Consider the following 16,055-nt stretch of genomic DNA (forward strand, 5'->3'; position numbering starts at 1 on the left):
ACCATAGTGACCACTTAGGGGAACACACTATCGGGGGCTATGCTGTGTTTACTTGTGTATTGTCCAGCATCCCACATGTAATTTTGCATTTTACTTTTGTTTTTGTATAAATATTGTATTTGATTGTTATGACGCTGACGTCTCTTCAACACTATCTTAGAATCATAGTTTATCATTGCTACCACCATTTGTGCCCTTTTCTTGGCCATAACCGTATTGTTTGTTGCTAGGCTGGATGTCGGTAATGTGACACACAGGTCATGTAGATAGACAGATAGACAGAGACACAGATTAAATTTTGTAACATATTTTATCATCACATCCTCCCAAAAAAACATCCTGCTTTGGAATTCTTACTTTATTTTTCATTTTGTTTATAAATTAGTGCAACCTGAAAGACTCATATGAGAAGACGTTAGTATTAGGACTTTTTGCTTTGTATTTTGACTTTGTTTCTGGTTTTTGTGTTTTGGATTTTTTTTTTCATTTTACTTCTCTATCTGTCTCCCTTTTGTCATCCCTCAGCTAACATTTTGCCTGTTTCTGCTGTGTTTTCTCATAACCTACTTATTGTAATCAATTGGGAACAAATTTTGAACTTTTTCTGAAAGGAAAACATTTTTTTTTTGATTTGCGCACCCATCCACCATAACCCATCATCTATAGAGGAGGAGCGAAAGCTTTAGATTCATCAAAAATTTCGATCTCTGGTTTTCAACAGATCTCAACATTTTAGGGTCCTCTGATACTGAAAACATTGATATCTCGATGATGGGTGTGTGTCTGTCTGTGTGTCACAGTTTCTTGAGGATGGTCTGGAGCTAAAATGGCTGAACGGAAAAATACCAAACTTAAAACTTAAGCCTGTTATGAGATGTTGATGTGCTGATTAGTTTTTGAGCCAAATCATGCAAGAGAAAGAGGCACTCTAGAGGAACCCTCAAATACTTTAATTCTGCAATTAATTATGAATTCTACTTATCAACTGCTATCATTATGACCTATTTTCTGATCAGAAAGATCAGCTTTAGAGCCGTAAATAGTTACTTAAATGTTATAGAATAGCTCGGGTAACTTGGTTCCTAGGGCGCAAAGCATACTGACGCTTATGTCTAAATTTTTTTTAATTTTAGAGAAAGTCAGAGAGTCTTTGGGTAAACAAATTATCCTCTTGGGTAGCCTGTATTTTGAGCCCAAAATTATTAACATCTTTATTTGTAATTTATCATGACACTAAGAAAAGCCATCATTGTGGTTATCCCACCATCCAACTTGGTGGATTCCTATAATCACCTTTCTCGAGATTTATTTTGTTTCTGACCTTGATTTTCTCATCACTAAGATTATTGCCTAGTCCTTGTTACTTGCTCTGTGTTTTGTTGATTTTTCTGTGCCTACTTTTTCAGGCACAATCCCAATTTAACATCCTGGTCCTCTCATACTTAAGTCTGCACACCAGTGTGGTTGCAGAACAGTTATATTCTCTACCATCCAGGGCACATTCTTTATCTAGTGTCTTTATCAGTTGGGGTGACAAGTGGATCTAAAAGGTATTCTTGATAGCAATAAGTGAAAAGGGTAACTACCCTTATGTTTGAATATCGTATTTTATGTTATTTATGTGTGATTCCCTGCTTGATTCCCAAATGAAGATGTGTATGGGATGTTATTGTCATGAAGTTGCTTGGGTTCAAAAGCACAGTTCCAAAAACACTTCTGAAATTGCCTAGTTAGTGGAGGAAAACATCATCAAAAAGAGAAAGCTTGATAAAATAAAAGGTTTATTTTCACAAACATGACTGTGCAAGCACAAAGCATGAAGCCTGAAGAGGTAAAACAGACTCAGCAAATAATAATTCTTTGCATTTATATAGCACTTTTCTCACTACTCAAAGCGCTCGGCAATTGCAGGTTAAGGGCCTTGCTCAAGGGCCCAACAGAGTAGAGTCCCTTTTGGCATATACAGGATTCAAAACGGCAATCTTCCGATTGCCAGTGCAGATCCCTAGCCTTAGAGCCACCACTCCACCTCTGCAAAGTCACAATACAGAATCCAAAGGAAGTGGTTGAAACAGACATCAAATAACACAGTCCCAATAAAATATTCAGAAATCCAAGTCAAGATGGAGCAGAGATTCAAGAAATCAGAAAGCACCATTCCAAAACAGAATCTAAGAGGTGAAGTCTAAACAAAGCATAGGGTTGAAAATCTGAAAAACACAAAGCAAAGCAATAGCACGGTAACTCCCCAAAACAATCTCCACTCCAACTTGTTCAGTGAACTGCCAGGAACCATGGGAGGCCCTTCCTTAAATAGGATGGAGGGCTATTGCTGGCATTGATTGGCAAGTGGCCCCGCCCCTTGAGGAGCCACCCTCAAAACACAAGGGACATAACCAAGGACAAAGACAAATGTACATAATAAACAAAATAAACCTTAATGCAAATAAATGGCATAAAATAACATGAAACAAACATGGGAATATGCTTGCTGAACCATAACACTTATGAATTACAGTTTAGGTGTTCCATCTTTTCAGCTGTCTGAATAAATAGATGCAGATTGTGTTTTGAGTGGAGTATTGAACAGATAAAACCAAATCTTTTAAAAAGGATCTAAGGGTGCTTTCAAAGATAGACCTATAGAATTGGACTAATAATAAGAGAAATAAATACAATTTTGTATGTTAGCAGCTGAAAAAAACATTTAGTTAAATATGTTTTGCAAGTGAATATATAAACAGAAAAATGAAAATGGTCCAACCCATTTATAAGCAACTGTTCGTTAAAAAATATGTTTCATTTATATTTATTGCAGAGTGTTAATGGCCAGATACTTTAGAATATGCCTGAGAAATGTCAATCCACCTGTCTTGAATGGGACACTTTGTCCTCTTCTACAATCCAGTTATTTACATTTGCCATTGGTAGACTTCAGTGAAATAACAGAGAATGCATGAAGGTATAGTCATGCATGGCTACAGGAAAACCAGTGGAAAAGAAATGTTGTGCCCATGTTGAAGTGTGGCCAAATAAACAGTTCAGTTTCTGTTAAGAAACTCAGAGATCCAAAGGAAAATCTTAGTTTGTCAGTAGGAGATGCCAATGGAGACCTTATGATATTACATAAAGAACTAAAGACCATTAATATATTTCTGACATAAGTATTGAATGCTGAGCAATAAGAGCCATATTAACAGTGGCTTCTATTTACCTGTTGACATTGTAAGAAGTCTGAAGTGATCGAAAAGAAAATCAGTGCCAGACTTGAGATACTTCACAATCAGATGCTCAAATGATTTCATTATCACAGAGGTAAATGCTGTGGTCTGTAATTATCAAGGCAGAAAATCTTACACTTCTGTGGAACTGAGAAAATTATTGATATCTTAAAACAGGCGGGATGTTGCTGTAAGCCAAGAACCAAATGTGCCAGCTTGTGAACACAGTGTGTTTAACTGTGAAAGGAGAGGTATTATTTGGATCAGGTGCTTTGTGGAGTTCTTTCCTCAGAGGAGCAAAGATTGCTTAGTAATGCTGAAAGGGGATAGAGGAATAGGAGTGGAGGGCAGAGGGAGAGGTCAGGAGGTGAAGCACTGTATTCCAGAACTCTGTGAAGTGGAAGGATACCTTGCGAACCTGTCACTGACTTTTTTAAAGCTAATTAGAAAATGAGAGGTCAACATTAAGTAGGAGAAATGTGTACTTGTAGTTAATAGCATCACGCAGAATTCTTTAAACCGGGCCTCAGTTAGTTTGTATACCACCTATCAGGCTGATTATATCATTTTATACTCTGTTATATTTCCAGTTCTACATCAGTAGTCCATTGCAACTGAGGCTCTGTGGGTCAAATGTGGGTCACTGGTGAGGGTACTTTAACTGCCAGTACAGAGTAACACAAACTGACTGGTTTGTAAGGGCATGTAAGGCAGTGTCTCTCAACTGTTAGATTGTGCCATCGTGGCTCATTGTCATTGGATCATCATGGGTTGTCTAAGCATTTGGCAGTGCTGCACAATATGTTTCATCGTTTATAAGTGAAATCATTTCAGCAAGGGGACCCCAATTGTACTCATTTAACCAAGGGGGGGGGGGGGGGGGGAGTTGTAATTGCTGCTAGTGGGTTGTTAATAAATTTAAAAAGGAAAAACCAGGGTGTAGAACCTTAAAAGTTGAGAAACACTGATGTAAGGAAGGTGGTGTGGACCTAATACATACTGTAAGAATTAGCCACATGGAGTCATGGCAATAAAACAAACCTTATATGGTCCTCCAAGAGACAGACAAAATGTATGAGACCCTGTGAAATAATAATAATAATAATGAAAGTTCATCACTACAGCTGGTTTTGGCAATTTCTAGAACATTATTACCCAATTTCTTTCCTATGGCCTTCAGCCATAAGTGGGAATTGCCTCAACTCAGTCGGCCATAAATCGACACCTGACTGTACTAAGCTTCCATCTTTCTTCTACATAGGCCTTACTAGATGGGTCGTATTTTCCAGGAAAAAAAAATGAAAATAATTTATCCTAAATATCTTCAGATGTTTGATCCTTTTTCCAAAAATCAAAGTAGTTTGTTTGATCATCCATACAATTATATACAGTCACTTTAACTATGATATATATATAAAAATACTTCATTTACATTTTAAATTTTGTGTCATACTTATGAGTACAATGCACTTCTTATGTGGACTTGTTTAAGAGAAACAGCAAGGATTTTGGAGGTAACACCGTTATACAGCCATTCTTCTATTCCACCATCAGCCACAAAGACCAAGACCTGAAAAGGACCAATGACTGCCTCTTATACCACTTCTAGCCCCACCCCTTTCCCTCCCAGCAAGATTAGTTTCCATGTTCATTTTAAGATGGACTTGGTTGTTTAAAGATGGCCAAGAAGGTATATTCTGTGACATTCACAGTACTTATTCATTTTTTTTATTTTTGCATCTGCAAATAAAATGGAGCTGCTTCTGCTACTCCAAACTTTTTGAAGCGTTCTCCTATCCTATTCTATAACATATTAACAATTTATATTTATTATATTGTATATATACACTTAATCATAAATAAAATAATTTTCTTTTACAATTTCATACTGTATAAACAATATCCATCCATCCATTATCCAACCCACTATATCCTAACACAGGGTCACAGGGTCTGCTGGAGCCAATCCCATCCAACAAGGCAGGAACATCCCAGCCCACTGCAGGACACACACACACACACACACACACACACGCACACACACACACACCAAGCACACACTAGGGACAATTTAGGATCGTCAATGCACCTAACCTGCATGTCTTTGGGCTGTGGGAGGAAACTGGAGCACCTGGAGGAAACCCACGCAGACACGTTGAGAACATGCAAACTCCACGCATTAAGGACCCAGGAAGTGAACCCAGGTCTCCTTATTGTGAGGCAGCTGCGCCACCGTGCCTCCTATAAAATATATAGTATGTTAATTCAAACAGTAATGAAAATTAAATGCATATCCACCTTTGTTTAAATTTCAAATGTATTATTGCAAATTTCAAAATCAAGACAAACATGTCAAATCTTATCTTTAATAAGACCTTGCAACTAACAACATTTAATTAAAAAAAGGGATCATTGTTTGAAAAAATAATTTAAAAAAAACTTTCAATTTGTGAATGAAACTAAGTGTTGGACCTAAGCCCACACATGTGTGCATCAATATACTGTAATTTATGATCATTTCTTGAAATCTAGTGCCTTCTGAAAATCCAAGCGTCATCTCAAAGAGCAAATTCCAGGGATCAGTTCATAAACAGTGCATCAGGCAGACCGGCCTGTTGATCGATCGTTTAATGCCTCATGAAATCCGTCATGTTTTGACAGATTTTCAACTCTACAATATAAGCTGTTGTTTAACTGCTGATTTCGCAGTTTTGTAAATTTATAAAGCTTTATAATTGGGAGCAGCTTTAGGTTGTAAAGATGTTAATCCAGTAGATAAAAATATTCATACCTGGGCTAATGGAATAGCTGATATTCATAGTCTGCTGACAGCTTTGTCCTGCACATATTGAACATGATAGTGTAACGTTTATCAGTGCAACTAATAACTTTCACAACAAAATACTATGACTGTTTATGTTTGAACACAAACTTATTGATCAGTATCATACATCCCATTTCTTCCAAACTCAGCTTTGTATATTTAAGCTCCTTGGCATATTTTCACTTGCTTCAAGAAATGTAAGTTAAAATCTGAATCTGCTGTATATTTAGGTTAATGAACTCTTCAACAACTGCAAAAAAGTGTTAGAAGTAATATTACTGTTAAAGTAATTCATTACACAGTACATGTAGAAAAGCTTTCTAGAAAGAAGTAAGCTGCAGCTCAGCAGTCAGTGTTATGAAACCGCAAATCAAATGGCATTCCTTGGCTGTTGCCTCATATTGATCAGTGGCTTGCAATTAGTATTGTGAATCTAATTTACTCGAGTATATTTTTACAATTTTATTCGAAGATTATTTGTGCATTTTTTATTACACTCTTCACTGTTGCAGTTTAAAATTGTATATGTGTCTGTTCTTCTAGGTGTCTGCCAAACTATTGTGAGCATGGAGGCCAGTGTTCCCAGTCTTGGAGCACCTTCCACTGTGATTGTTCAGGCACTGGCTATACTGGAGCAACATGTCATAACTGTAAGTTGATCGATTTCATTTCTCTATTCTCCTAGCAAACCTAAATTGTATTATGTGGATTTAATAATATTTTTATTTTGTAATGCAATTTCAAAGTAAAACATCAAAATTAAATGTAAATCTACAAATTTTAATAACTGAATACATATTAAACAACTGCATAATCAAAATTAACAGAATGTGGACCACCAGAGGGCGTACAGCTCCCTCAACCTCCACGCAAACAGGCTGATACACAAGTTCAACACAGCACACATTTTATTCTTCAGGGGAGAAGCATTTTCTGTTGCTCCCCACTTCACAACACTGTTCAAAAGCACCAAACACAACATAGCCCTTCTTTCTTTCTTTTTCTTTCTTTCTTTCTTTCTTTCTTTCTTTCTTTCTTTCTTTCTTTCTTTCTTTCTTTCTTTCTTTCTTTCTTTCTTTCTTTCTTTCTTTCTTTCTTTCTTTCTCCCTCCCTCCCTCTCTCTCACTCTCTCTCTGTCTCTTCTTCGTTGTCTTTACTCCTCCACAGAAGCTTTTTCCTCCACCTCCAGACTCTGTCTCTCTGATTAATGGTGAAGAGGCTCCTTTTATAGTTCACCCAGAAGGGCTTCAGGTGTTTCTTGACCTTCTTCTAGCTGCACTTCCGGATGTGGCAGAAGTGGTGCCACAAGGGACTCAGCTGTAGCTGCAGCACCCCCTGGCGGTGCCCACAGAGCCCGACAGGGCTGCTCCAAACTACAACTCCCAACAAGCCCTGTGGGGAACTGTGGTTCTGTAGCAACCCAGGGGGCTGCCCTCTAGTCTCTTGGAGAAGATAATGACCCCAATGTGGTTTCTCCCTCGGTCCTTCCATCCAGGGTAATAGCCCTGGCCATTTGTCACGAGAAGAAAAAGTTTTAATGACCAAACTGTATCTAACAATAAGACAATCATTTCCGAATCATAATCATCTCAATCCTAGCCTTTGCAGTCTTTTAGGAAACCAATTTCTTAATATTTACAGCCTTTTTAAGCTCTAAGATAGGGGACAAATGTTTTTGCAACATCAGAATTAATCAAATATTTAAAAATTTGTTCTGATTCTAAATGGCAGTCACCTGCATTTAGAGTTTTTATTTACACAAGAAAAATCTGTCATCTAAAACAATTTAGAGAGTTAATGTGTAAATGTTAAATTTGAAAGACTGCATATATATGCAGTTTTATATTTTATAAAATATAAAATATTGCAAGGAACAAAGTTCTGGTAATCTGCTGAGCTTTGTGAATCTGTAGTTTAGTTGCCCGGGAGTTAAAAACTGATAATCCCAAACTATCAATTTGCCCATCCCTGTGTACAACAACAACACTTATTTATATAGCACATTAATATCAATAAGGCAGTAATATCTTATGTATAAATGCCTACATGTGGAAGTGTATGTGTCTGTCCGGCCTGGAAGCGAGAGGTGGAGTTGGGGTAAGGGCTCCACCTCCAAGGAAACAGAATATTGGTTTAGCCACTAATAACACAAGCAAGGCCAGCACGTCAGCAAAACGAAACCTCAGGAGAAAGACAAAGTCGCTTACCCATTAACATTGATAAAACGGTATCCCTTTTACTTTTCCTACCTCCGCTAATGCACAAGTGATGCGAGCACGTCGTCATATCAAAAATCTAGGAGACAGAGATACCCAGAGTAGTTCCTTTCAATTACCTGATGTCCCTACATTTCAGTTTATATTCTGATGATTTCAATTGTTTCTAGTACCCCAGGGTTTTTACAGCACGGGCTTACACGGCTAGTTAAAAAATAAGTAACAATCAAAAAAGGTAAGGTCAATTGGCCTGCAGGACAGAAAAAACAAAAAAATCTCTAGTTACGCCAGAGATAAAAACAAAATCTTCAGAAGTTTAAAGGCCTAAAGACCGCCCAATCCCCACTGGGCATTCTACCTAACATACCTTTAAATGTTCATAAATCAAACCTCTTTGTTTTCATGCTTCACATGATAGGATTCTGATAAAGTTGCTCTCATTGACAGATGAGACACTTGCCTTCATTCCATTATCTCAGGGGGCTGCATGGTGACACAGATTGCCACTACAGAAGAACCAGAAAAGGTAGCAGAGCATAATGGGGATTAGTGTAGATTGTGGATCCCTAAAGAATATGATAATTTTATGCCCACGCAGTCTGTTAGGAATACAACTGAAATGTGTCTATGAAAAAAACATATTAAAATAATTGATTTTTAGCAGTTTTTTAAATGTTCCACATTACTAGCCTGGCAAAAGGCCGCCTCACCACTTATTTTAAGCCTGGCTCTTGGAATTATAAACAGCCCTCCATTTGAAGATCTAAGGTTACTACTACTTGAAGTGTAGGAGGATTGGCATTTCCAAACATAAGACGGAACAAGATTATTTAAGGCTTTATAAACCATTAGTAGTACTTTAAAGTTAATTCTGAATGACACGGGTAACCAATGTAACAATGCTAAAACTGGTGACACATACTCAGATTTTCTTTTTGTAGTAAAGATTCTTGCTGTTGCATTCTGTACTAATTGCAAATGATTGATGTCTTTCTTAGGTAGTCTTGTTTGGAGTGCATTACTGTAGTCCAGTCGAGTAAAAACAAAAGCATAAATTAATTTTTCAGAATCTTGTAAAGTTAAGTGAAAAAAATTCAGTCCTTATAATATGGTTCATGTGTAACTTAAAGTTTAGGTCAGAGTCAATGTTAACCCCGAAATTCTATACCTCCATCTTGATTTTTAAATATAAGGAGTCAAGTTTATTTCTAATGCCTTCACTATATCCATGTTTGCCAATCACTAAGATTTCTGTTTTTTCCTCATTTAGTTTTCAAAAGTTACTACACATCCATTTGGAATACTGCTAAAATTGGATCAGAAAGCCAAGAACATCAGAGTCATCAGGCACTATCTATATATATAAAATCCCTATGTGCGTCCAGGTGTCCATGTGTGGGTGTCTTCTGATGAGGTGCGCATGTGCGGGGCACGGTGCGACTCGCGATATTACTGTCAGAGAAAGATAGAGGTGTTTTACGGAAATACAAACCAGTATTACTGTGAGAGGAAATTAAAGGTACACAATACAGTGCCGCATATTACAGCCACATACAAGCCAGTATTACTGTCAAAGGAGATTAAAGGCATATTACCGACGCGCACGCCTGTATTATCGCCAGAGAAAATTAAAGGTATATTATGGACGTACAAGCCAGCGGACGTATAAGACGGTATCCTTCAATATGGGCGCGCACAGGCATCCTTCAATAAGGGCGCGCACAAAAAGGCGAGCCTCAAAAGGGCGACCTCAATTGGGTGCAGCGAATAAAGGCGCGCGTAAATAAAGATCTGCACCTTTGTTGCTCTTCACATATTCCAGAGCCATTTGAACTAAATTATCTACGAACGCCTTTATTCGCCGCACTCAATTGAGGTCGCACTTTTGAAGCTCACCTTTTTGTGCGCGCCCTTATTGAACAGAGCCATACAAGACAGTATTACTGTCACAGAAAATTAGACACACAATACACGGCGGCAGCCCACAAAGAACGGTCAGCTCAGCAAGTAAACATCAACAAAAGAAAGGCTGAAAGAAAGAAAAATACGACCAACAAAAAGAATGAGGTCAAAGTCCCTTGCCATTTAATATAGACTGTTCCTACTAATGTTTATGCACTACTGTTCTAGCGCCCGTTATTGTAACGGGCTAAATGACTAGTAGATAAATAAAGCTGTGTTTTATATGCATAGTTGTGGAAATTCAGCTTGTGTTTTGAGATAATCTCACCTAATGGAAGCATGTAAACTGAAAAGAGCAGCAAACCCAGAACAGATCCTTATGGTACACTGTATACAATCTCATGTATATCCGAAGTACAATCACCACAACTAACAAAGAAATTTCCACCTGTTAAGTAAGACTGAGACCAATTTAAGACACTTCTGGAGAGGTCCACCCATTGTCTATGGCAGTTTATAAGAATGGAGTGGTCTATGGTGTCAAATGCTGCACTCAAGTCTAAGAGAACAAGAACAGATATACAGCCTCTGTATGCATTAACCTACAGATCTTTTACTACTTTAACTAGTGCAGTTTCTTTACTATGATTTGTTCTAAAACCTGAATAAAACTTATGAATAACATAATGATTGTTCAAGTAATCATTAAGCTGCTTAATAACTGCATTTTTTTAGAATTTCACTTATGAAAGGCAAGTTAGAAATTGGTCTAAAATTGTCAAAGACTGTAGTATTTTTCTTGAGCAGGGGTTTAACAACTGTAGTCTTTAGACAGTCAGAGAAGACCCTCGTTCACTATGTCAAGTACACGATTCGTTACGACCTCAGTGACTTCTTTAAAAAAGCCCGTTAGTACTGGATCAAGGATGTAGGTGGAGGGATTCAGTTGAGAAATTATTCTACATAGAATAGAATAGATCTGTTCCAGTGAAATAATTTAACTTGCTTAAAAGAGCATGCTGGGATTCAGTTAGATTAACTTTGAGGAGGATGTACTATATTATTATTTGTTTTGTATTTAAAAAAATATAGCAAAAGCCTCACATGTTTCACTAGTAGTTTTTAGGAGGCATTCTGTTGAGTGAGATGGGTTTAAAAGAGTGGTGGCTCTGAGGATGAGGATCTGCGCTGGTATCCCGAAGGTTGCCGGTTTGAATCCCCGTCACTGCCAAAGGAGATCCTACTCTGCTGGGCCCTTGAGCAAGGCCCTTAACCTTCAATTGCTGTACAATGGCTGACCCTGCGCTCTTCTGGTATGCAAAAACTAACAAATTCCTAATATAAGAAATTGTATAAGGTGAAATAAAGAACAAAAAAAAAAAAGACAATCAATAGTTGAAAATAAAAATCTTGGATTACTAGCATTATTATTTTTAATTTTAGAGAAAAACGACTGCCTCTCAAGGCGGACCACCTTGTTATATTCATTTATTTTTGCCTGCAATATTTGATAGTGGACTATGAGTTTAGTTTTTCTCCATTTACACTCAACTCTCCAGCATGTTCTCTTTAAATCAGACACTCTTTGGGCCTTCCAAGGTATAATAGTAATGGAGGATTTCTTAACTGTCTTTACAAGGGCCACTATGTCAACTGCTTCTCTCACCTTAGCAAAAAAAAATTTCCACCTTACTATTTACACTGTTAGTATTATTAAGTTCAGTACTGCAGCTTGGCTGATTGTTTAGAATATTAGCAAGCACTGAAATGTCAGATGTATCAAAATAATGTTTTCTAACAATACGCTTCTCATTAGTTGTAGTTATTACTATTTCTACATTAAATAACACGCAAAAGTGGTCTGATATACTGACATCCATGACCTGCCTCACGTTGACTTTTAATCCTTTTGAAATTACTAAATCCACTGTGTGTCCTCCCTTATGTGTTGGCTGACTGACTTGCAGACTGAGATCAAAGGAGTGCAGTAAGTTCAGGAATTCTCTTGCTTTCGGGTTACATTAGTTGTCCACATAAAAATTTAAATCTCCTACATTTAGGAACCTGTCATATTCAGTTATTATTATAGATACTAAGTCTGAGAATTCCTCAATAAATGACGCATTATATTTTGGATGTCTATTAATAGTCAGTATGAGAGACTGGGAGACTCCTTGAGTAACAACAGCAGTATACTCAAAAGCCTTAAAAGTACTAAAACCGGCATCTTTACAGCTTAATCAGCTAAAGTAAATACTCACTAAACCGCCGTGTTTTTTGCCTTGGTGAACCGAATGAGCAAAGCTTTAATTCAGAGGTGCTGCTTCAATTAATACTGCTACACCAACTGAGCTGAGCTGCATTTCACTTAGTGAGAGAAAGTCAATTTTCACTGATGAGACCATTAATGTAAAAAGTCTTGCTGGTTAACGCTCTAATATTTAGCAGAGCCATATTTATGGTCTCAGAAGAGAAGAACTGAATCAGAGTGTTATGACAGCTTGAAATGGTAATTAAGTTATTAATTATTAATTAATATACATTAATTATTATTAATTAACAATATTAATTTTTAAGTGTGTGTATGTATGTACTATATATGTATTTTACATGCTTGACATAGCTTATTGCTTGTGGTTATTTTGAATTGGATTTAATTTAATTTCACATGAGGGATGCCTAATTTATTATTTTGCACTACAGCATGTCAAGTTCTAGTTATGCCACTAGTTGTATATGTGGGTCTTGCACCTTCCTGCCCAAATAGGCATATGTATAAAACTGAGCATATTTTTTAAAAAAGTACACTAAGCAGATGCAAAAAAAAAAGCCTAATAAGAAGTTCTTGAATGAATAACTCAGAAAAAAGAGAGAAATACTTTGGGAAATGAAATACTGATGGGCAGAGTTTAAGCGTTAGCCCGTGGGTTCTGGCCACTCCAATGGATGCACTATGTTACTAAAATAGCCTCAAATCAAGGATATCCATCCATCATCCAACCCGTTACATCCTAACTACAGGGTCACAGGGGTCTGCTGGAGCCAATCCCAGCTAACACAGGGCACAAGGCAGGAAACAAACCCCAGGCAGGGCGCCAGCCCACCGCAGGGTGCGTACACACACACACCTACACTAGGGACAATTTAGAATCGTCAATGAGCGTAACCTGCATGTCTTTGGACTGTGGGAGGAAACCGGAGCACCCGGATGAAACCCACGGAAACATTGGGAGAACATGCAAACTCCACACAGGGAGGACCCGGGAAGTGAACCCAGGTCTCCGTGCCGCCCCAAATCAAGGATATTCTTTTCCTATTTTTTAAGACCCCATTTAATTTAAATATGTTGATAACTAAGAAATACACCACATGCAAATACAGTGTTAGTGCTGTTGCCTCGTAGGAAGTAGTCCAGGGTTTGAGCCTGGCAGGGGGGTCCCTCCGTGGAGTTTGCATGTGGGTCCCCATGGGTTTGTTCTGGTTTCGCTTCATGGTCCAAGCCATGCAGATGAGGTGAATTGACAATGCTAAATCATTTTGTGATGTGTATGTGTGTGTTGTGTCTGACGCTCTGTCCAGGAGTTGTTGCTGCCTATGCTCATTGCTTGCTAGGATAGGCTCCAACTGGCCCCTGCCCTGAAAAATCAGGTTTACAGTATGGATGATTCAACAAATACTTTAATCTGTCTTGCACAAACTCTCTTTTGCATGTCACCTATCCTTAAAAAAGACAGAAAAATATTCAAATGCACATTTTTTACAGTATTATTTCATATTTAGCTTGAGATATTTACCTTGTATATTTTGTCTACAGTATTTTCCTCTTTTTTTCCTGTCTAATAGCTGCTCCTGTCAGCAAATCAGATCATCAGTATTCAGCACGAGCGATTAAAATGCTGTTGGGCGCATGCTCACTGCTTATGCCTGCCTGTACAAACTGTGGCGTGCCATCTGAGCACATCTCCATTACATGTCACACTCACCCCAGTGACAAAATGTTAATAAAAAACAAAAATGTAACATCTGCAATGTAAAAAAATCTCACACCTGAATGTTACGCTATGCGTGCATTTTCTTGAAATAAGAAAGTGCTTATTTTGTCATAATGTAAATTAGTATTTGTGTACGTTTATGAAATTTTTAGTGTTACTGTAAGTGAGACTTACTTCAAAATGTGATTGTATATTTCAAATAATTTACCATATTTGACATGAGATGTGATTTAAATATGTAGCTGTACAGTTGAGACAAAACGTGAAGTTATTTTTGTGGTTTGTCTATCCCCTCCAGCCTAAATGTCAAACTAAGCCCATGGAAATACCCAAGTAAAGGAAAAAGAAACTAGCATAACTGTTGGTTTTGACTGACAGAGGAACTATGTGTCATGGCATCCAATTTTCTGAAGTACAGAATATTTAAAAAGGCTGGAGATGTTCAAGTTGGTACATTATTAATAACATTACACTGGCCATAAAGCATAAAAATATTGGAGTCTTTTAGTATGAAAAGAGCAAAAAGCAGTTAAGTCAATACATCAACAGTGTGTTCATGCAAAAAATATAACTCATGCATGAGATTTTTTTCCAGCAAATCCTTAAAAAAAGACAGGTGTACATAACAACTCCTGCATAAGGTGTAAGAAAACTGAAACTTTGAAGTGAACGTTCACCCATCTGTCCATTTTCAAATTTACTTATCCTAACCAGAGATATAGGGATGCAGGTAAGCCGGAGCCTATCCCACAAAGCATCGGCAGCAAGGGAGGAGCAATCCATACCTGAGAAAAAACGTAATATATTGCGACCATTACGGGGCACACAGTTAACCAAGAATAAAGAATTCATGCTAGTGTTTTAAATGCAGACATGTGGGTACTTTTAATTCAAGTCCCCTGGCATCAGAGAGAGCCTTAATGTTTTAAATCTTAGATGTCTATGTATATATATCCTATTAGGTACCTAAGTTAAATCTGAATCATGGTAGTATGATGAACATTCATCTGTCTCTGGAATGGGTGTCTTTTATATCCTCTTCAGTCCATGTGACTGGGTGGTCCGCTCATCTTCTCTCGTGATTTAAGCCCCTTGTGCATCCAGTCCCACTTCTGCAGCATGTTCCTTGTGACACACATCGGGCTCCTCCTGAAAAAAGAACACAGCAGGCTCTGAAGCATCTTAAGCTTGCAGGTCCCTTCTCTGAGTTTTTCTCTGCAGTGGTGGAAAGAACCGTAGCAATTTGAGAAAAAGCTGCTTGGGAGAATGCAAGTAATGAAAGACCTTACCTTGAAAGCACCAGGGCAATAGGCTGAGACTGGTGCAGCAGATCATACAGAAGACAAATTATGTGGCACACAGCAGGTATCTCAAATGTGCCAACTACAGCAGAGTGGAAGCATCCCAACTCTCAAGTGGAGCGACAGAAGGGCAGAGAGAAACGTGGCAGGAAAGCTAAAGCAGGCAGCAGGTGCTGAAAATGTGGCAAAGCACATCATACAGAACAATCCAGGTGTCACATACCGAATTTGGACTGCAGGGGATGAGGGAAGAAGGGCAATTGGGAGGATAATCTCATTCTAAAGCCGTGCAGCCAGCTCAGAGAACACTGCACTGTTAACTTAGAGGTGAGAGCAGTAAACAGTTCTTGGTGTTGATGTTATGACAGCTAGGAAGAAATGTTGAATTATTTTCAAAATTAAAAAAAGAGAAACAGACGACTATATTTTTGCGATATTCTAAGGCAAATGTAAACTACAATGTTTATACCTTATGGAATACCAGAATTAGTAATGTGCTTATCAAAGCAACAGCAGCTGGGAAGAAATGAATGTAGTCTTTGCAGAGCTTGGAAAGGGGAAAGACAGAAATTGTGAACATTTATTACATGGAAAGGCAA

At 37.9% G+C, this 16,055-nt stretch overlaps 1 protein-coding gene across 1 annotated transcript in view; it reads left to right on the forward strand.

Annotated features, from left to right (window-relative positions):
• The window catches only part of cntnap5b (contactin associated protein family member 5b), a 544,617-nt gene that overhangs the window by 336,837 nt on the left and 191,725 nt on the right, over nt 1–16,055 (forward strand). The window contains exon 11 of the mRNA XM_028807238.2: nt 6,589–6,695. Coding sequence (XP_028663071.1) covers nt 6,589–6,695 — 107 coding nt within the window. The remainder of the gene's footprint in view (nt 1–6,588; nt 6,696–16,055) is intronic.

This window comes from Erpetoichthys calabaricus, chromosome 8, assembly GCF_900747795.2.
Source record: "Erpetoichthys calabaricus chromosome 8, fErpCal1.3, whole genome shotgun sequence".
Taxonomy (NCBI): Eukaryota; Metazoa; Chordata; class Cladistia; order Polypteriformes; family Polypteridae; genus Erpetoichthys; species Erpetoichthys calabaricus.